This window comes from Xenopus laevis, chromosome 8L (assembly GCF_017654675.1).
Source record: "Xenopus laevis strain J_2021 chromosome 8L, Xenopus_laevis_v10.1, whole genome shotgun sequence".
Taxonomy (NCBI): Eukaryota; Metazoa; Chordata; class Amphibia; order Anura; family Pipidae; genus Xenopus; species Xenopus laevis.
This window is the reverse complement of record NC_054385.1, coordinates 40,513,085-40,535,015: the sequence shown is the minus strand read 5'-3', so window position 1 is coordinate 40,535,015 and position 21,931 is coordinate 40,513,085. Positions and strand designations below refer to the sequence as shown.

At 35.0% G+C, this 21,931-nt stretch overlaps 1 protein-coding gene across 2 annotated transcripts in view; it reads left to right on the top strand.

Annotated features, from left to right (window-relative positions):
• LOC108698386 (teneurin-1) overlaps positions 1-21,931 on the top strand; it is a 405,073-nt gene that overhangs the window by 147,015 nt on the left and 236,127 nt on the right. The window contains exon 4 of one of the 2 annotated variants that reach the window (XM_041572725.1): positions 20,015-20,056. The exons of the other annotated variant lie outside the window; for it this stretch is intronic. Coding sequence (XP_041428659.1) covers positions 20,015-20,056 — 42 coding nt within the window. The remainder of the gene's footprint in view (positions 1-20,014; positions 20,057-21,931) is intronic. 2 annotated transcript variants of the gene reach the window in all.

The following is a 21,931-nucleotide window of genomic DNA, read 5'->3' as shown; positions in this document are numbered from 1 at the left end:
GGACGATGTTCTTACCTTTATTGTGTCACTGACCATGGAGAGCAGGATTAAAGTTTTCTGTAGAAATATTGCTTTAGAATACAACCCTGCTATTGCTGCATTACACTCCATAACATGATTTATTCTCAGTTTGCTGGAGTAAGCTAAGCTATTTGGTTGAGCTACATTGTTTACATTCCATTTAATGTTTGTTAAAGGAGAACTAAAGTCTAACTAATAAAGTAGCTAGAAATGTTGTACATTATGTTTTTGGCTTCTGTACCAGCCCAAGGCAACCACAGCCCTTTAGCAGTAAAGATCTGTGTCTCCAAAGATGCCCCAGTAGCTCTCCATCTTCTTTTCTGCTGATTCACTGCACATGCTCTGTGCTGCTGTCACTTACAGAGCTTAGGGACCCACTCACAATATACACTACACATAGAATAGAAAATGTCACAATATAAGGCTGATTAGTAATTAATACAGATAATTACTACATGGCAGCACAGAAACCAGTGCAATTAGCATCAATATTTAATAATCAGCCCTGTAGCATCAGCTTATATTACAGACCAACCTCATTTTCTGATGGATAATTAGTGACGACCCCTAAGCTTAGCTTCTCAACAGCTACTCAGAGCCCACTGAGCATGTGAGTGTCGTAGACACTTTCCAAGATAGTGACCCCCTGTGACAAGTTTGAAGTCCTGGATCATTGCTGCTATTGAGAAGCTGAAACTTTAGGCTGGTGCAATAAATTCAGTATATAAAATATGGCATTTTTAGCCATATTCATTTTTAAGGTTTAGTTCTCCTTTAAAATGACTTCAAGGGAAAAGTGTTCCATTAAGGGGGCTATTTATCAAAGGTCGAGTTTGTGAGGTTTTTTTCAACTCGAATGAATGAAATTGTGGGGAAAAACTTGAATACTCGAATTGCTCGAGTTTTCATCTAAAATAACTTGAATTGATTGAGTTTTCAAGCACCAACTACCAAAAAAAACCCCAAAAATCTCAAGGGCTAAAAACATCTTCAAGTGGCTCAAAGGACCACTGCCATTGACTTTTACATGACTTCAACAGGTTTTACGTGGAGTATTTTCAGATTCAAGCTTTTTGCAGTTTTGGGGCATAATAAATCTCGAAAAATTGTAGTTCTTTTTTATCCCGGAAAATTCAAGTTTTTACTGAAACTACCCTTGAAAAACGCAAAAAACACAAATTAACCTTTAATAGATAACTCCCTAAATGTAGGATGTAGTAGCTATTCATAGTTAGAGGCAAATTGAATGATGAACCTGAAGGATTCTCAGCCACTCCATCTTAAGTTGAAAAAAAACCTCACAATATGCCCTGGATAACGGTGTACTATGAGGGATGACTGCCAAATGTGGGGTTCTTTCCTCTTGAGAAAAGGCACTGGGGGGGGGACATGATTACTCTTTACAAGTACATTAGAGGGCATTATAGTCAGATAGCAAAGGATCTTAAGTCACATAAAAAGGATCACTGCATCAGAGGCCACCCCTTTAGACAAGAGGAATGGAACTTTCTTTTAAATCAGATAGGTGGTTCTTCACAGTGAGGGCAGTGAGGCTGTGAAATGCATGTCAGGTGATGGAGTGATGGCAGCTTTAATGATTTATTGGACAAGTATAATATCCAGGGCCATTGTGATATTAAGATCTACAGTTAGTAAAGATATATATATATATATAGGGATGTGAAAATCTTAGACACCCTTACACTTTACAGACATGCACATCCCTAGTAATACACCTTAGTGGGTCCTTATGGGGACCTTTTGCTTATGTAACCCCTGCAGTTCACACAGTGTACACCAGATGGCACTGTGCCAGAGTATAAAAGGTTTAGGAACCATGTGCTCTGGGTCCATTGCTGTAGCCCAACCAAGCAGGCTGGAAGGGAATGGGTAGTGCTGACCCTAGGAGTTCCCCTAGTCTGCCACAGGAAGATATCCTGAAAACTGGGCAATACCCATCGCATGCTGTCAACTTACTCTCTGCTGTATATTCCCTAGCCTGTGGGGATTCAGCCTATACGTGCTGTGAGTATATGCTTCCTTTATGCTGCTGTGTGTGTTCTATACTCCATTGTGGATCAAGGTGCTAAATGATCTTTGTTAAACTGTTAAAGAACTACTGGTGCCCATCATTGTGCTATCGCACCAGGTTACAGTTACACTACACCCTTGCCTCCACACCGTTGCAAGGGCTTACCCCTGAGAAAGAGAACTCATCGGTGGTCTCAGCCCACCAAGGAAAGTAGCTAAACTGCCCTAGCACAAGTCAATTTACTATAGCGCTACATATATATATGCGGGGCAGATTTATCAAGGGTCGAAGTGAATTCGAGGGAATTTTCGAAGTAAAAAAATTCGAAATTCAAAGTAATTTTTTGGATACTTCGACCATCGAATAGGATACTACGACTTCGAATTTACTTCAAATTCGATTCGAAGTAAACATAGTTTGAATATTCGACCATTCGATAATCGAAGTACTATCTCTTTAAATAAACTTCGACTTCAATACTTCGCCAAATGAAACCTGTCAAAGTGCTATGTTAGCCTATGGGGACCTTCTAGACCATTTTTCTAAGTCTTTACACATCGAAGTAAAATTGTTCGATCGTACGCTAAAATCGTTCGAATCGTTCGATGATTGGTGATTGGTGAAAAATCCTTCGACTTTGATATTCGAAGTCGAAGTATTTTAATTCGATGGTCGAATTAGTATTTTTTACTTCAAAATTCGACACTTGATAAATCTGCCCCATAGTGTATACATTGTAGCCTGTGTTTATTTTCTTAACTCAATTAGTGTTGATATTTATTATGTTGAGTATATTAACTGTGCAGTTTCCTAAGGAATCAAGCTGAATTAGATCAAATCAGAATGATCACTTTTGATTCAGTTTGATAGGTGAATTCTCAGAATGATTATGGATCAATCAGAATTGACCAATAACCATTATTAAGAAATCTGATGTAAGTTTCTGTAATGTACAGAACAAATACATCTTTTTTGAACCCAAAATAGGAAAACTTTTACAGTTTTTGAAAGGATTACTGAAGCCAATAACTGGCCTGAGCTGGCCTTCATAGTGCTGAGGTGCTTCTCATTATGTTTTCACACTCTGTAGACAGCATTTAAATAGGTTCCCAGGTTTCTGTGTGTGCTGTAATATTGTCCATTGTGCCAAGCACTTCTAGAGACTTTGCTGAGCATGAAGGTTTATTGCAATGTCTGTAGAAGCTTGTAAAGCATTGTAACAACATCTGGCCTAGACAGCTGGTATTAACTGGCAGAATGGCAGATGAATCTGGTCTTCAGCAACTTAGGGATTATTTTTTATTCTCAAATGTGCCTACACGTTTATACTTAATTCTTCTTTTTTTTCTTACAAGTAAAAGTATGTGCATTAAAGAGAAAAATGCCTAAATATTAAAAGAAGCAATTTAGCGGATGAAACATTTATTACAAGTATGTGCTAATTAAAGTATATTTGCAATATATATATATTTTCTTGTTGTATTTTATTGTATTTACTTGCAATTCTCTCTGCAGCACTCACGGCTAGTCTGCTCTTTTAGAATATTTCTGATTGATAATCATTTTGTTGCATCTGATTACTCGTGGGCTTTCTGTTCCCAGAACTGTACAATGTCAAATTCTGTTTACTTGTATACTCCTGCTGCCTTGTAGAAAACCTAAATGACTATAAATCAGCAGGATTAACGCAAGTACAGCCAGACACTTGAGCTGAGCAGGGGGAGTGCAAGAATCAAAAGTAATTTGAATTAAAAATTGCTATAAATAATTGGATGTCACCATTGTCATGGATCTTTAAATAAGGTTTATCATCCATGTATTTAATTAGACTATATATTAGAATATTAATTATTAATCAATATACTTAATTCATAACATAGTTTGTTCTCATGTAGAAAATGACCCAAGAATGACAGTTAGTGATGGGTGAATAAACTTGCCAGATACGAATTCGCAGCGAATTTCCGCATTTCCCTGCAAGCGAATGAATTTGCAAAACCGTGGCAACAATTCGCTGGCAAAAAATCCACTGCTCCAATTAAAAAAATTCCGGTGTCGAAATTGACCCGTGCATAAAAATTGGCGCCCGTCAAAATATTCGACCATTACTAGACAGTACCCCAGCGGCTGTAAAAAAAGATATTTGTATATTGTAAGCCTCACTTTCAATGGTCTATTTGCAGGGATGCTAACGTCCCAAAATATTCCTTTTTTAATTCCTCGTCATTTACTTTTTTAAATAAATGCTACATTAGTTCTTTACATTTTTCTGTTACTTATGAAATCTATTTTACCTTACATATTTCCCTTGCTTTCAAATCAAAGCAGCTCTCACAATACGCGCTTTGAATACTACAGTGTAGTAAACAATGGCATACATATAGAATCAGTGACATCTGCAACAGAATAAATTAATTAACCCTCGATATTCGAAGTTAAATCCATCGCCTTCAAATATCGAAGTCAAAGGATTTAGCGCTATTCATACAATTCGAAGGATTTGAATCCATCGATCGAACGATTTTCCTTCAATCAGAAATAGGCTAGAAAGCCTATGGGGACCTTCCCCATAGGCTAACATTGGTGCTAGGTAGGTTTTAGGTGGCGAAGTAGGTGGTCGAAGTTTTTTTTAAAGAGACAGTACTTCAACTATCGAATGGTCGAATAGTCGAACGATTTTTAGTTCGAATCGTTCGATTCGAAGTCGTAGTCGAAGGTCGAAGTAGCCAATTCGATGGTCGAAGTAGCCAAAAAAATACTTAGAAATTTGAAGTATTTTTTATTCTATTCCTTCACTCGAGCTAAGTAAATGTGCCCCTCTGTCTTAATTGTGATGTCTCAAGTGATGTCACGCTTTAGCAGGTTTCTAGGAGAGGTAACCTCTCCTAGAAACCTGCTAAAGCAGAAAATCATGATGATAATGCTATTACTGTTATAGGTCCCAGTATCTGTACCAGAATGTCTCAGGACATCACTTGAGACATCACAATCAAGACTTTGAGTTGATCTGCTCTAAATTAAGCATGCATGCTTGCCTAGTCTAATGGACCTCAGTTGAAGGGGATGTATGACTTCCATAAAACTCTCCTGCACACCCTAACTCTCCATATAGGAATCCCATGCAAGAGAATTCTCCCAGAAGTTATCCTTACCTAAGCTATGCCCCTCATCTTATTGTTATCAATTTGGATTACTATGGACTTTTTATTTGCCTGTATTATATTAGAATTGTATGGATGTTAAAAGCAAGAAGCAATGTATGAAAAAATGTAGTTATCAATGATTTTATGCGATTTTAGGCAATTGTTTTATTGCACCCTGCGATAAACCTGCTTTTTTCCGGAGTGCTGTCCTTCTTTGGTCGTGGATATCAAAGATTTTATGAAACAAAAAAAAATAAAGATTTTAACAAAGCAGACAGGATTCTTATTGGAGGATAATCTTACAGCAATTAGCCAACTGGATCTTGCGAGCTTGAGTGTTGCTTTAAGGATCCATCTTTATGGTTGCTGGACTACTGCTATCAACATGGCTACTCAATTTCTGGCACACCTTTGCAGATCTATTTCAAATCTCCCTAGTTAGCTATTTGCAGGCTTTCCTTGGAATATCTAGATGCAGCTGCAAATCTGGGGGTAATTCTATCAAGTCTGATTTTTTTTGGAAATCATTTAAATTGCAGTGTTAAATTCAAATGAAAGCAAACTCTACTCTAGTACAGTCAAACAGTAAAAAGTGATTGCGTTTAATGGGAGATAAACAACATTTCTAAAATAAGGAATATATCAAGGAAATGCATACCTCATTAATATTTATTTAGCACAAAAAAATAAGTTTTACTACCCGCAAGGTCTATCAAAAAGGACATTTGCATTTCTTGGATGCTGAGAATATCATAGGAAATGACTGGCCTGTGTTCTCTCTTGTGTTACGTTCCCTGAGAGTTTCTTAGCTGGCACAGCGAAGCATCATTTTCAAGTGTTCCAAGGTGTGCAGCTTCATATCCCGCTATTGATGTTACTGCCATTAATCTTCTTCTGGCTCTGCAGAAGCTTCAGGGTGATAGGCTGTTATTGAATGTTGCTTTGGGCTTTTTATGTATGCACTTATCGTGTCATTTGTTTTAGTTCTGGCTTTGATAGTATCCTTGTAGATCTTCTAGAAGTGTGTGGCATTTCTTTCCTTTCATATATTGCTGGAAGGGACATAGAACAGAGGGGATGAAAAGATCATGGTTTTTCCATATTGTTTGTCTCTCTATGCACTCACTATACTTAAAGCACTCTGTCAATAACGGCATGCCTCCAGTAAACACAACTATGTATGAAAGCAGCGCAGGCTACAATGTAATGTGCTTTGATTGGAAAGAAAGAGTTGGAAGGTCTGTGATAAAAATGAACAAGCTTGATGCATGAACTTTGTTTTATATCAAAGAAGATTTCACATATAAATGTCGTCGCTGTTTTCTATTGCAGCTGAGAGTTCAGTCTTTTACTTATTGTACTGTGTGCGTTCTACTGACTGCTGGGTCTGGCCCAACAACAAAAAAGTTTCATACGCAAGTCCAAAAAAAAGGGCAAAACATGATTAAAATTCCAATAAAAAGATCATGTAAAATGAAAATGACTTTCCACAGAGCTGGAAAGGTTCCCTATGTGCACTTGAATGTTTATTTTGTTTGAGTAGTGATCTACCGTTTAAAGGGAAACTACCATAGTTTTAAACCCTACTTCATGCTTTGCAGAATCCTAAATGGCGACATCCTGTTTCTTTGGGTAACATTTAGCTTCAGAGTGAAAAAAAAATATTAGGGTGAACTTTTTGAAAAATGACAATTTCCCAGTAATATTTTGTTATTTTTTTTTTATATTAAACACTGTCCTTATCCCTAGATGATTTAAACTGAAGAAATTAAGTTGAGCACCAGGTGGTTATGAGGCTTTTTGAGAAGTCAGTATTATATTATTTTTCAGATGTTAGCAATATTACTTCATCGATCTTCTATGAGTTCCTGGCGTTTGTTTTAATTTCAGAAGGTGACTGGTACAATCAGTTCATGTTAAAGCCTTTTTTTATTTATACTTGGTCCCATCTAGTAATCGATACAAAATAATATGTACAAGTACTTGCATGTTTTTATGCTGTATTTTTTCTTCAGACTTCAATGCATTTTTCATTATTTTGCCCAGCAGCAATTTTGGTCTTTCCATCTAGCTCCAGTACATATTCTGGTTTGATTAGTTCCTCCCAGAGCTCTGCTCCTGTGGTTTATACTTTCGGTCAGATGCTCTGTTGCACAACACGCATTACTTCTGATATTGTAATGTCTTCCAGGATAGTACATCAGGATAGTACATCATGCTCATTCTTGTATTGATTTTTTTTTCCCTTTTATTATTTGACACACATATATATGGTATATATCTATATATCTATATATATATATATATATATATATATCTATATATCTATCTATATCTATATATCTATATATCTATATATATATATATATATATATATATATATATATATATATATATATAGACATATATAGATATATCTATATCTATCTATCTATCTATCTATCTATCTATATATATATATATATATATATATATATATATCTATATATCTATATATCTATATCAATATATATATATATATATATATATATATATATATATATATATATATATATATATATATATATAGTTATAGATATTTCTATAGATATAAATATATATATATATATCTATATATATATATATATATATATATATATATATATATACATACACACACCATATATATGTGTCAAATAATAAAAGGGAAAAAATCTCTACATATATAGGTATGCTTTTATCCTGAAGCAGAACTATGTTCAAAGATGATAAAATCATTTTGTTACATCTTGACTTTTGATTCCAAGGCCTTTTGAAAAATAGGCTTTTGACTTTCATAAAGCTTCCTATATAAACATTCTTATATTTATATATTTCTTCAATCCTTGGAGATTGAAAAGGCAAACATTTGGGAGTAGCCTGACATGAAATCAATCAACTATCATCCAATATAGCCACAGATAAATTACACTGATCTGATCAATTGGATCATGTGGTTCTCTATTTCTATGCACAACTCCCTCTCTAATCATTCTTTAGCTCCACTTGCACTAACCTTAACTTTTAAACCTACATAATTTTTCTTCTTGCTCAATGTCCCCGCTCATAATTCAAGTCTTATTCCTATATTTTTTCCATCTTCTTTCGAATAGTGATGGGTGAATTTCTCCCGAAGCGTTGAAAAATTCACGAAACTCGAAAATTAATGCTCGCGTCAATTTTGAAGATGACGTTAAAGTCAATGGGCGTCCAATTAGTGTTGCCACGCGGCGGTTTGACGCAAACAACTTTTGGGATGTGTGTCCAAAAATTTTGGACGTAATCGAATTTTCGCAGGAGCTTCACAAATTTCGAAACTCGCAGCGAATTCGCTCCAGGCTAATTTATTCGCCCATTACTACTTTCCAGCATTCTTTTACTTTACTCTTCTCCTTGTCATGACTCCAAGGGACATATTTATTATGCTGTGTAAAACGAAATTCACCCAAAAAAAACGGTGTAAAAATTGTGTAAAAATTGTGCAAAAGTGTGTGCAATTTTATGCCGTGAGAAAGCCAGATTTGCCACTGTTATTTTACATTGCTTTGTGCGGAAGTCACTCTAAGAAAAAACATGTCGAAATGTTAGGTAATTTTTTACATGGCGAAGCCTGACAATGTGTGGTGTAGTATCCTTCTGTTTTTTTACACAGCATAATACAAATTTCACTTTTATAAATTCTTGCATCATATTTCAGTCAATCTTTTCCTTCGATACCCCATATAGTGTTGAGTAAATGGCAGAGAAATTTTCCGGTGAAGTATTCAGTTCAGCAAAATGACACACAGCAGCCAGCTCCTTAAAGCAGCCAGGCACATGAAAATGTCTCCTTCCCAATGGTGCCTAGCACCTTAGAATTTTGGAAAAGTACTGCAATAGAGAATATTAAAATAGAAATCTAGGGGCACAGGAGCTTCTTTTTTCTTTTAGAAGTCACCATATTTTTAGTCTTTAGGGAGCAGCCCAGAATTACTCAGACCCAATACTATGAAAAAAAGGTAATGTTTCTTTGGGTTTTAAGTTTTTCATCCTTCACTTAATATACCACTCACATGCTTTTATTTATACTATTTGTCTTCAATCAGAATTTGGATTCATCTTTATTTGATTAACCCGATTAATCAGAATCTTCATGAAGAAGACACACAAATTGTATTTGCTTCTTATACAACAACTATATCTGTATAGGATGAAGGATATATAATGATGTGGCGTACATTATACAGTATTTGATTTTGCAGGACAAATTTTCAAAAAAGGAAAGTTGCAAGTGAATAAAACATGTTCATTTTATAGTGGTCATTACATAGTTCCAGAAAAACAGTATATTCTTTAGATAAACAAATAGGTTTATGTTTTTCTCCTCTTCTTATTCTCTTTGGGGTTTTTTTCTATAATTTCTCATTTTTATTGAACCCAACTGATTTTCATTTTCATGTTTTAGTACTTTGGCTAGCTTTAAGTGTCTACTGAAACCTCAACAGATTACAAGCGTATTTTCAATTTTTCAGTAGATTAATCCTATGATATCCTGCTGCCTTCATAGTCTTATGTACAGAATGTTGTACAAAATGTAATTGTCCAGGGTTTTACATTCTATCCTTTCTCTCAGTAACAGAAAAATAACAGTTTTTCCCTACCCATTAAACTGGTGTAATGTTAGTCTGTAAATAGCATTGTCTTCTGCGTCAATAAAAATGAAGTTAGGCTCTAAATATGCTTAACTTTTTTTTCTCGTTATATGCAAACTATTCCGATCATAAATTGCCTGTTAATCATCTACATTAGTGATACAAATACAGGTATGTTATCTGTTATCCGAAAATGAAGGGAAGATCAATAGATTCCATTTTAATCAATTTTAATCATTAAAAATGATTTCCCTTTTCTCAACAATAACACACCTTGTACCTTGCACACAATGACAGTAAATATAGAATTAATCCTTATTAGAGGCAAAACAATCCTATTGGATTGAATTCATGTTTAAATTATTTTTAGTAGACATAGGGGCAGATTTATTAAGGGACGAATTTTGAAGTGATAAATACTTCAAAATTCGACCATCGAATGGCTTTACTTCGACTTCGAATATCGAAGTCGAAGTTTTTTTAACCGAATTTGACCGTTTTGCGGTCGAAGTAAAATCGTTCGATCGAATGATGAAATCCTTCGAATCGAACGATTCAAAGTATTTCATCCGTCGTTTGAACAATTTTTCTTCAAGAAAAGGTCCCCATAGGCTAACATAGCACTTTGGCAGGTTTAATTTGGTGAAGTATTAACTTCGACGTTTTTTAAAGAGATAGTACTTCGATTATCAAATGGTCGAATATTCTAATTATTTTTACTTCGAATCTAATTAGAAGTCGAAGTCATAGTATCCTATTCGATGGTCGAAGTATCCAAAAAATTACTTGGAATTTAAATTTTTTTTACTTCCAAAATTCCCTCGAATTCAGATAAATCTGCCCCGTAAGGTATGGATATCAAAATTATGGAAAAACCCTGGAAAACTCAAGATCTTGAACATTCTGGATTACCGGTCCCATACATTTACAAAGTAAAACCTTTCAGGAGTTTTAATTAAAAGTAGGGATTTAAAAAATGTCACTATGTAGAGCCTTTACTCTTGTGTCTTGGGTCGTCAGTAAACATGTTGCATGACATACTGTAGATCAAAGCAACAACTTATATGAGTTTCCAGCATACAGGATATGATGTCACTGACATAAGTAGTGATGGGCGAATTTATTCGCCAGGCGCGAATTCGCGGCGAATTTGCGCGATTCGTGCCGAGCGAATAAATTCGAAAAACGGACGCCGGCGTCAAAAACGGGCGCCGGCATCAAAAACAAGACGCCGGCGCCGTTTCGCGAATTTTTCGCCATTTCGCGAATTTCGCGCGAAATTCGCAAAATTTTCGGCGAAGCGAAACGGCGCAAATTCGCCCATCACTAGACATAAGATTGAGGAGGGTGTAGCTTCATCTTATCAGTTTGCCAGGTCTAAGGTGGTTAAGGAAACTCTGGCGAAAGAGGTATTGCTCTGTAAAATTCTCACTTTAGTGAATTTGCGGAGTTATGACCGTTCGTCTGAGCGAAAACTCACTTGGTGATAGGGTGCAAAACTGTGCTAGCAATGGTCTCTTTTGCTAGTGAATTATTATCTACACCTGATTTCTGACAAATTTTTCGCTAGCGACGGCCACTTCGCCCTTTAGTAAATCTGCCCCCAGAATCTACAGTGCTGGCACCATTGCTCTTCTCTATCAGCTCCTTAGAATTTAGGTTTGTCAGTATGCAAAGGGTTAAATGTCCATTTTGCATTGTAAACAAATGAAGCAAACATTAGCAAGGCATTTGGCAGAACACTCAACTGTTTCCTGTTAGAGTAAAATGTGTTCCTGTGTGCCCTGTAGTGTAATATATTCAGCTCTTACTATTTCCATTTGACAAATACAAAGGATAATAAACAATGTAGAAAATTGTGTCTGCTTACTACAAAAACAATGGCAATTAAAAAAAGCATATCAGTGTTTTGCTATACAAAATATTCCCTAGAACCTTAAAGAATCCTGTATGCCAGCATCAGACTCTGTTGCCCAGGAGCAGTCATTTTTTTTTAAAAAGTAAAAAACATACATAGATAGATAGACGGTGAGAGAATGATATCGACAGACAGTTGATAGATGGATAGCTGGGTAGAGGGGATAGATTAAATAGTGAATAAAGTACCACTTTTTTTAAAATAAAAAATATTATAAGTCACCGAGGAGTTCCAAGACCATATAAAAGCACAAGGCTGAAGGCCGAGTGCTTTTATACAGGTCATGGAACTCCAAGGTTACTTCTAATATCCTCATATTTTCCTAGATGATAGAAGAAAACATCTCTTGATGTATAACTATTTCAATTTGTGGAGCAGGAACCCCGGGACTGCTTGGAGACCCCTGCTGGGACTGAAATTCACCAATGCCCTTTTGGCTCCCTGGAACTTTCTTCTATGCACTGACTGGGAACATGAACATGATAGCTAGTGATGGGCGAATTTGGGGCGTTTCGTTTTGGCGAAAAATTCGCAAATTTCATGCAAAACGGCAAAAGATTTACAAAACGGCACCGGTGTCTCGTTTTTGACGCCGGCATCTGTTTTTGACGCCGGTGTCTGTTTCTTGGATGCCGGCCAGTGAAAATGCACTTTTTTTACGCCGGTGAATTTTTGCAGTGGTTTTGCGAACTTATTCGCTGGCAGCGAACCGCAGGTATTCGCCATGAATTCACGCCTGATGAATAAATTCGCCCATCACTAATGATAGAGTTTGATACAAAAATTATGTTGATGAAAACACGGTAGAAGATAGAGCTGGCAGCTAACAATCAGAGTCATTAATAGGCACAGAATCAAAAACCAGAAGAGAAAACAGGAAAAAGGCATGATTATTGTACATTGTCTGTACAACAATCATATACAAATCAGCACACATGATCACAGCAGCAGATTGCCAGTTTGTACTAATGATTGATTAGCATGTGCGGAATGAGTATTTCCAGGTTGTCTTAAAAGTGCAAAGACACATTCATCAGTTGGATTATACCAACAGAGTTCTGTGTAATTGTGACAGAGTTTGATCAGCCTGATTGTTTATGGAGCCACACATGAGGCACTCATAAGGACTGGACAGAAGCTGGTCATCTTGAGTTTGTGAGAAGACTAATATGTCTATCTTAAACAGATATAAGGGGTTATTTACAGTTCAGGGTGACAAATCTTACCCCTTAGGGCTTATTGAGGTTGGACTTGTGACAGGCACAGTGTTCTGCTTTGTACCTCAGTGTGAGGGCAGGCAGTAAGTACTGAACAGCACTGCAGACTACACCTACAAAATCTACCTAACTTGTGCATCTAATCGCAAACTCAGGCCATGCTGTATTCATATGGGCAGATGCAAGTCTCTGTGCTCTGTTTAGGAACACAGGGACCTGGGCAAATTAATGCCAGGGTGGAAAATGCAAAAACATGGTAGATTGCACCATCCATTGTGTAGAAATAATGAGGGATATTTAGGCAAACATTAGCCTTTAAAGATCATATTTTTCCTTGAACTGCTTTAATGAAGTTTTAAAAATGAAAACATTTGAACAAACATCTATTTATCAAAATATGAATTTGTGAATTTTAGAGTTTTTAAAATGCGAATAACCTCAAAAACATACCAAACTGGAATGTGTGCTTGTACAATATATGAAAAAAAAACCTTACATATAAAAAACACAATTGATTGAAAATGAAAAAAAAAACAAACAGCAAATTTGTATTTTACAAGAATTTGAAAAATTAGAAAAACTTGCATAATTTTTGCCAAGGACAAATCTGATAAATAAACTTGGCAAATGTTAGTTACATTTTTAAATTTGAGTTTTTTTGTGCTTAGTACATTTCTAGAAATTTGAGTTTTTAAAAAACGAGTTCAAATTCATTTTAGTTAAAAAAAAACCCTGAATTACTGTAACATTTAGACCTAGATCATTGATAATTCAGCCTTCTAATTCATATGGATTAATGTCCTACATACATTTTTACCAATATTACCGCATAACCTGTACTTTTTTAAGAAAGCAGATTATGTATTCATATAGATTAAAATTCATATAGATTAAAAATTGGTTACAATTTAACCAATCTAGCCCTTAACTTTTTATATTTACTCAATGTCTAAAAATATTTAAAAAAAAAAGAAGAAGTTATTTACTGTGCAAACTTTGAATTTATGTCTAAATAATAAACAGGATTAGTCACCCAATTGGCCTATATATTCTTTCCGACATTACAGGATCTAAATTCTCATGAGCAGAGCTCTATGTATCATTTGCTACAGTTTATAATCATTGCATGACAGTTTAAGAATAACTTGTTGACACCTCATAAATAAATGATAAGTATAAAACTTGGAAGGATGCAAGAATACTGTTCATATCACACTGGATTTGTTTGTTTATAAGTAAGGAGGCATTTTACTATATTGAGAGGAGAAAACACATTACAGCATTACATTATGTGTTTGTTTGCTATTTTAATGAGATAGTGGCCGTTTACAGAGCACTTTAGCAGATTCAGACGTGTACTTGCTAATACTCACTGGGTTGGAAAGGTTGTTAATATTGTATGACTCTCAGACAGGATATGGCTAGATGACTAGCAGACTGAGCCAGTGGAAGCTGTCATAAATAGTGATAATATAACTTTTTTAAAACAATGCCTTCATTTTATTTAGATGTGTTTGGATTCAGGACAGTTATTAATTTTGGTAGTTTATTTAGAGGATATGAAGATAGATCTGTAAAGTAACTGGTAGAGTATTTGAACTTTTAACAATTGAAGGCAATTAATTTAAAACATTGTTTAGAACATATTTGATCTTTGATATTGCTTCCACTAGAGACAGCCTTTGTAGAAGATGGATTTGTACTTTTGGGTGTCATTGCATTTTAAAACACAATTGTCTATCTTAGGGTAGCAATGATGACAGTTCCCCATGAATTAAAAGGTGAAATGGTCATAAAAGCAGTAGAGTGATATATAAGCATTCTGACTTTCAATTTAAAAAAAATGTTTTGGAATTGATGTAGTCAGTGCTATAGTCTTATGATATGCAGGTAACTTTATTACTGAAATTCAAAGGTATTCAGCTTTATTTATCTTTCACTTATCTTAAAATATTCTGTAATCCTAGGCTATTGGGGGTACACCTTCTGGACAATGGATATGGGTACCAGATTCATAAAAGCTGGCACATCACAATAATTAACTGGTTTCTCTGAAAGATTTACATATTGAACACAAGTTATTTAAAAGTGGCTATGACTGTTAGATGGTATTGCAGTTTCTTGATTGTAGTATGTGATGGTTTGTTCTGCTAAGCATCAGTCTTAAGTAGGATAAACCAAATAATTCATTGCTACAGAGCAGATTGTTCTGTAGTCCAGAATATAAACCCTGCAAGGCAATACAGTTCATGCACACATAATTAGTAAATAGTGGGATTAGATACAATAGAATATTATTCAAATCAACAGTAGTTGTCATTTTGATATTGAGTACTATTTTACTTTTTATTCTTGAAGATGTTTTGATACTATTTGAATTGGAAATGGTTTCCCTAAATATTCTAAAATTAGTCAAAAAAGTATTCATTAATTTTAACTTTTTTCTTGCCAGCAATCTGGCCAGATTAGATGTGCTTTAGAAAAAAGGTGTTAATAGACAATGTGGTTTTCATGTAGATTTAGGGGCACATTTACTAAAGGGTCGAATATCGAGGGTTAATTAACCCTCGATATTCGACCCTCAAAGTTAAATCCTTTGACTTCGAATATCAAAGTCGAAAGATTTACCGCAATTCCTTCAATCGAACGATCGAAGGATTTGAATCCATCGATCGAACGATTTTTCTTTGATGAAAAAAAGCTAGGAAAGCCTATACGGACCTTCCCCATAGGCTAACATTGGTGCTCTGTAGGTTTTAGGTGGCGGAGTAGGTGGTCGAAGTTTTTTTTACTCCGACTATCGAATGGTCAAATAGTCGAACGATTTTTAGTTAGAATCATCCGATAGTCGTAGTCAATGGTCGAAGTAGCCAATTCGATGGTCGAAGTAGCCAAAAAAAACATTGAAATTGAAGTATTTTTTATTCTAATCCTTCACTTGAGCTGAGTAAATGTGCCCCTTAAACTTGGAAATATTTTATGAGTACAATGTTGTTGGCAGTATGTTACATTATCAATAGTAACATGAAAAGTGGGATTTATGAAAACCCACTTTTATATACCATGTGGATAACTTCAGTTAAAAAAATTATTTGTTTTTTGCACATTTGAGCAACCCAAAAGACTCTATTCAGGAATCTGTTGAAATTCTTTATCAAGTGACCAAAAAAGATCCAAAATTAAATAGATCTAAAATGAAATGTGTCAGAATTAATAGCGCACTGGCAAAATTTGATTTTTGCGCACAAAATAGTTATTTAAAATAGCATCAGGAAAAATAAAAACAAGAGCTTAAACCATTGAAGCGGGAAGTTTAATTTCCTTAAAACAGAATCGGGCAAAATAAAAACAAGGGTTTTAGACCATTGTAGCAGGAAATTTAATTTTATTAAAGGGGATCATGGAGACTCACCCTAAACAGCAAAGGAAAACAAATTTGAGTCCAAAACCATCAGTTCCAGATCAATGTCTTAGAAGAGTAGCAGAACTATTTCAGTTCTGTGGGGCCCATTTTCTAAGGGTCGAAGTGAATTTTCGAATGAAAAAACTTCAAATTTCAAAGTAATTTTTGGGTACTTCGACCATCAAATAGGCCAAATTCGACTTAGACTTCGATTCAAATTTAAAATACTTCACAAATTCGATCATTCAAATAAATAAAACTTTGACACCTAGCCAACTTAAACCTGCCGAATTGCTATATTATAGAACATATAGCCAGTATTTGGCTAGGTTTTGAGAAGTCGAAGGAATTTTTTGTAAAATTGTACGACCATACAATTAAATCATACGATCAGATCATTCGAAGTACGATCGAAGTACGATAGTACGATCGAAGTACAATCATACTATCTTAAAAATCCTTTGACTTCGAATGTCGGACTACCCTATTCGATGGTCAAATTTCGAAGTTTTTTTTCACTTCGAAATTCGACCCTTGATAAATCTGCCCCTGTATGTCATACACATTTGAACATCAACATATTTGAAATTTTGGAACCTCATATTTCCATAGAAAGTGCTATATATTTGTATTTGAATTTAAAGCTAAAATAACAACTAATGGTGTTAAAGTGCAGGAACCTAAGTTGCAAAAGCTACCGTCTGTGATAAGTAATGCTGTGTGCAACAGTACAAAAAAATAAATACGCAGCATTTGCATTACAACTTTAATTCACTTGTAATAAATACTGAAAGTTATTAAACATGCAGGAAGATTATGTCAGGCATAGACTGTAATACTTAAGCATCATATCTTACAGACCAGCAAGTATTTCTGGATGTCTACAGGATAACTTGATGGCAGTCTATTCAATTTATATTGAAACCATAGAATTTCCATTGGCAGCTCCCCATTTACAGTCTCCTGGTGGTGCTGGATTTCTGGAAGATATAGACTTGCTGAGAAGTTACAGGGGACTGGCAGTTCTCAAGGGATATCAGTACAGCCCATTGCATTGGCTTCATATTGACCATGAATTACTTCCTCCTGAGAATTGACAAATTCAGGATCGGTCGAACTCGCTGTTGCCTCATGATTCCCGTTGTTTCCTGCATTCATACATCTCGGTGCTTAGAATGTTGAAATGTTTGATAAGAAACCCCATTGGCAATGAAATCATGTTTTCATATCTATGACCTGCAAAAACCAATTGCTTCACACACATTGTATCAATGTTAAAAAAATCACTTCTCACATTTGTCCTAGCAAAAGGATTTTGAAGAAGCATTCTATTAGTCTGCCATGAATCTTTAGATATCAAAAATTGACAAGAGTAAGTGTGGATTTCCCGCTTGAGATATTTGCAGTCTACATTTGTTTTTCTCAAGGTCAGAGTACATCATATTTTATTTTATGCATTTTTAAAGGAATGTAATTGCTTTTGTTCACTTTGAAATCCTTGGTCTGAAAAATGAATGTATGCCGAAGAAATCCAAAAGACCAGATATAGACTGGCAAATCTGATAGCGGCAGAGAGGTGCGCTGCTTTCTATTTTGTTCTGTAAATCAATACTTTGCAGGAGAAGCATTGAAAATGAAATCGAGTGAAAGATAACTTTGAAAAAAATCTTAGCTCAATACGATTATTTGATTAATTTTTAATACTTCATTGGAGCAGCCATGCAAAAGATGATAGGATTTGGTAAATCCACATCTTTGAATTCCTTTTGACTTTAATCTCAGAGGTTAATTTATGACTTGTCTGATCATCTAAAGTAACCCAAGAGATTATACAGGGTACTGGGTCACCTTCATAGATTGTGCTATATGATTTTTGATGGTGGGAATAAATTTAGCTTAGAACAAAAATAAAAAAAGAAGAGCTTGGTTTTTGTAAATTATATATACTTTAAAAATATTTTAGTTATATTCTTGCCTTTCATTGATTTAAACAGAAATATATTATATGAACAGTTAACCGGGAAAATTAAGTATGAATGCAAAGATAATGCTTTTAGCTTTCTACATATTGTATTACGATAAAATATGCTGTATATGTGGGGGCTGCTAAATACAGAATGTCTTGAATAAAATCCTACATTTTAAAAATTAGCACAAGAAATCCATTTCTAACTAAAATTGGCACTCAGCTGATTGAAAGGCTAACACCAATTGATTTTGTTGATCTTTTCACAAAAAATTTACAAACGTATGCTTAAAAAACTTGGGGGCCGGTACACTAAAGGTCGAAAGAGTTATTTATAGCATGCCTTAAAAATGTTATCACTTCTTATATTTTTAGAATTAATCGATTCACTAAAAGTTCACATCTCTAACTTAAGAAGTGATATTTTTACGTTAATTTTTGCTGAATTGTGTGCGGTATCTTATAGTATGTGTTATTTTGTGCATTATTTTGTGAGATATTTTAAGGCATTTGATATTATCACACGCTATTGGTGCAATCGAAAGCACCTATGAAATTCGAGATTTACAGTATTCTAGTCATTCCTTTCCCTGGGAAACTTCATATAATTCCAGAATACAGAGGGGTACATTTACTAAGCTCGAGTGAAGAATTTGAATGAAAAAAACTTAGAATTTTGAAGTTTTTGTTGGGGTACTTCAACCATCGAATAGGCTACTACGACCTTCGACTACGACTTCGACTTTGATTCGAACGGTTCGAGCTAAAAATCGTTTGACTATTCGACCATTCGATAGTCGAAGTACTGTCTCTTTAAAAAAACTTTGACTACATACTGCGGCAGTTTAAACCTACCAAGGTACAATGTTAGCCTATGGGGACCTTCCCCATCACTTTTCTAAGGTTTTTTTGATCAAAGAAAAATCCTTCGATCAATCGATTAAAAACCTTCGAATCGTTCGATTCGAAGGATTTCATCGTTCGATCGAAAGATTTATACTCTGATCGATCGTAGTATTTGTGGTAAATCCTTCAAATTCGATATTCGAATTTGAAGGATTTTACTTTGAGGGTCGAAGTCGAGGGTTTATTAACCCTCGATATCGACCCTTAGTAAATGTGCCCCAGAGTGTAGTGCATTCTGCATCTGCCCAAGGTATCATGAAAATGCGTTAGTGGTAGTGATGGGAGAATTTGGGGCGTTTCGCCGAAAAATGTGCAAATTTCCCACAAAATGGCGAAAAATTCGCGAAACAAATGCGCCGGCGTCCAAAAAAAAAAACCTGGCTTCCTTTTTTTTTACGCTGGCGAATTGGAATTCACTGGGAATTCGCCGCGAATTCGCACCTGCCGAATAAATTTGCCCATCACTAGTTAGTGGCTGTAGGCAAGTCTCCAGTTTCTCATAAAGGTCTTTAATTGCTGCCCTACAGCTCCTCACTACCTCCCCCTCTATTGATCATCACATGCGATTTGCTTTTATTTCATCTAAAAGTAAACTTAAAAGTAAGTTGAAAACACAATAAAATAATATAAATGTAGGTTTTTTTTGTATATGAAAACATAATCATCCTCCAAACCTATTAAACTGTTCTATATGTTTATGTTGCAATTCATTTATTGGAACATCTATAGAATCAAGTCATTGTGTTGGTTATCTTACAGACTGGACTAGACTATTAGACTGTGGAAGCAGTTCACCAAAAAGTAAGATCCATTTTCAATTTATTATTTATTGTTGTTGTTTGCAATGTGCTGTAAACTTGAGACTTAACACAGAAATGGGGTGCTTGCATCATCAGCACTCCACCATCTCAACGATCACTGACTCCCTGCCTACCACATGACCTCTGTGATAACTAATCACAACAGCTTCCCAAATAAAACATTTCCAAACCTTATTCATGCTGTTATAAATAGTATTGATAGTAAAGGTCAAATGCATAAAGTAACTTTGAAAAAAAAACCTGGCCACTATTAAGTCGATAATTGTGTAAGCCTGGTTGAATATGCTGTTAGAAAATATTATAGAATAGAAGACCTATTTAAAAAGCTGTTTAAAATTATTTAAAGCAGAAAAATTATGGCAAAAGTGTTGTAAAATAAAAACATATTTATAAAGCTGAGCATTTGTCCTTACCTCTGATATTAAGCTGTTCATGGTCTTCCATTACAAAGAACTAGTGGTGGTATTCATAGTGGTATTTTTTTTTTTTTTACGCCATCCAAACAATATCTTTTACTCCATTGTTTTATATCACCTCAGATGTGATATAATCTATTCACATAAAAATAGTAAAAGAGAAGTCTAAACAGCTTTATAAAAATGCAAGACTTTATGCAGAGATTCCTGGCATTTAGATGGCATTATATAATGATCTGTGGTGTGTTTGTATGTCATTTTTATCAACAGCTGTATAACGAAATAACATTCCTACTTGCCAATTATACATAGGCAGTTGTTTTTGTCTATCCTTGAGGTCAAGGGAAACATCGGCTGAAATTTCTGTTGATAAAAACACTCCACACCTCAGGGCTTTAGAGACTGCAACTATGCTGGTCAACAAACACTGGGGTTCATTTACTGAAAGTGGAAAAATCTTCTCCAGTGCAGTAACCCATAGTATTCAGCCAGTTGTGCATTGGGATTTACCAGATAGGAAGATGGGGAGGTACTAGAGGCGTTATTGGAGGTACAGATCTTTACTGCTAAAGGGCTGGGGTCATCCTGCACTCAAGTAACCCAAAACATAATTATTGCATTTCAGCCTATTTATTTGTTTAACATTAGTTCTCCTTTAAAAAGCACTCGTTCAAAGCTGCAATACTGAACTGAGATGCTGAAGTTTCATTATTGAAAAAAATAAAAAGTTTTATACTTTTTTCTAGGCAAAGCCAACAAAGCCTATCTTTAAAAACAAGCCCTTGATGATGAAGAATGGCCTGACAGCCACGAGTCTCTAACCAAATATCTTTCTGACTCTTTGCATTACAGGGTCCACTCTGAGAAAATCAAGTTTAGAGACAGTGACAATAATGGAATGCTCAGACTAACACACTCTCATTAGAAAACAGAAAAGGTTTTCTAAATATTTGCTGCTTTGCTGTTTTAGTGCTGTCACATACTGTAGTCAGTTATAGTATTAAGCTTTTAGTTATGTTACCCTCCCTTATTATGGATGCGAACATACTCCTTATTTATTAGTAGTATTAAGGATACTTTTTATGGTTAGGTAAAACATATTTCTATAAATGATGCTATTTAGTTGCATACTTATGTTAATTCATATGAGTTATCTTACTGTCCCTCGTGAATGGAATCCATAAACTTAGCAACAATAGCTGCCTCTGGAGGTCCAGTTTATCTTTAACGTGCATTGGGGAATGTTGTAACTAGAAAAGCATTAAAGGAACAGTTCAGTGTTATAATAAAAACTGGGTAAATCGAAAGACTATGCAAAATAAAAATGTTTCTAATATAGCTAGTTAGCGAAAAATTTAATTTATAAAAGCTGGAGATAATATTTTGTTTGAACAATAGTTAATTTTAGTTTTTGCATACGGAGATAATTTCAGTTCTTT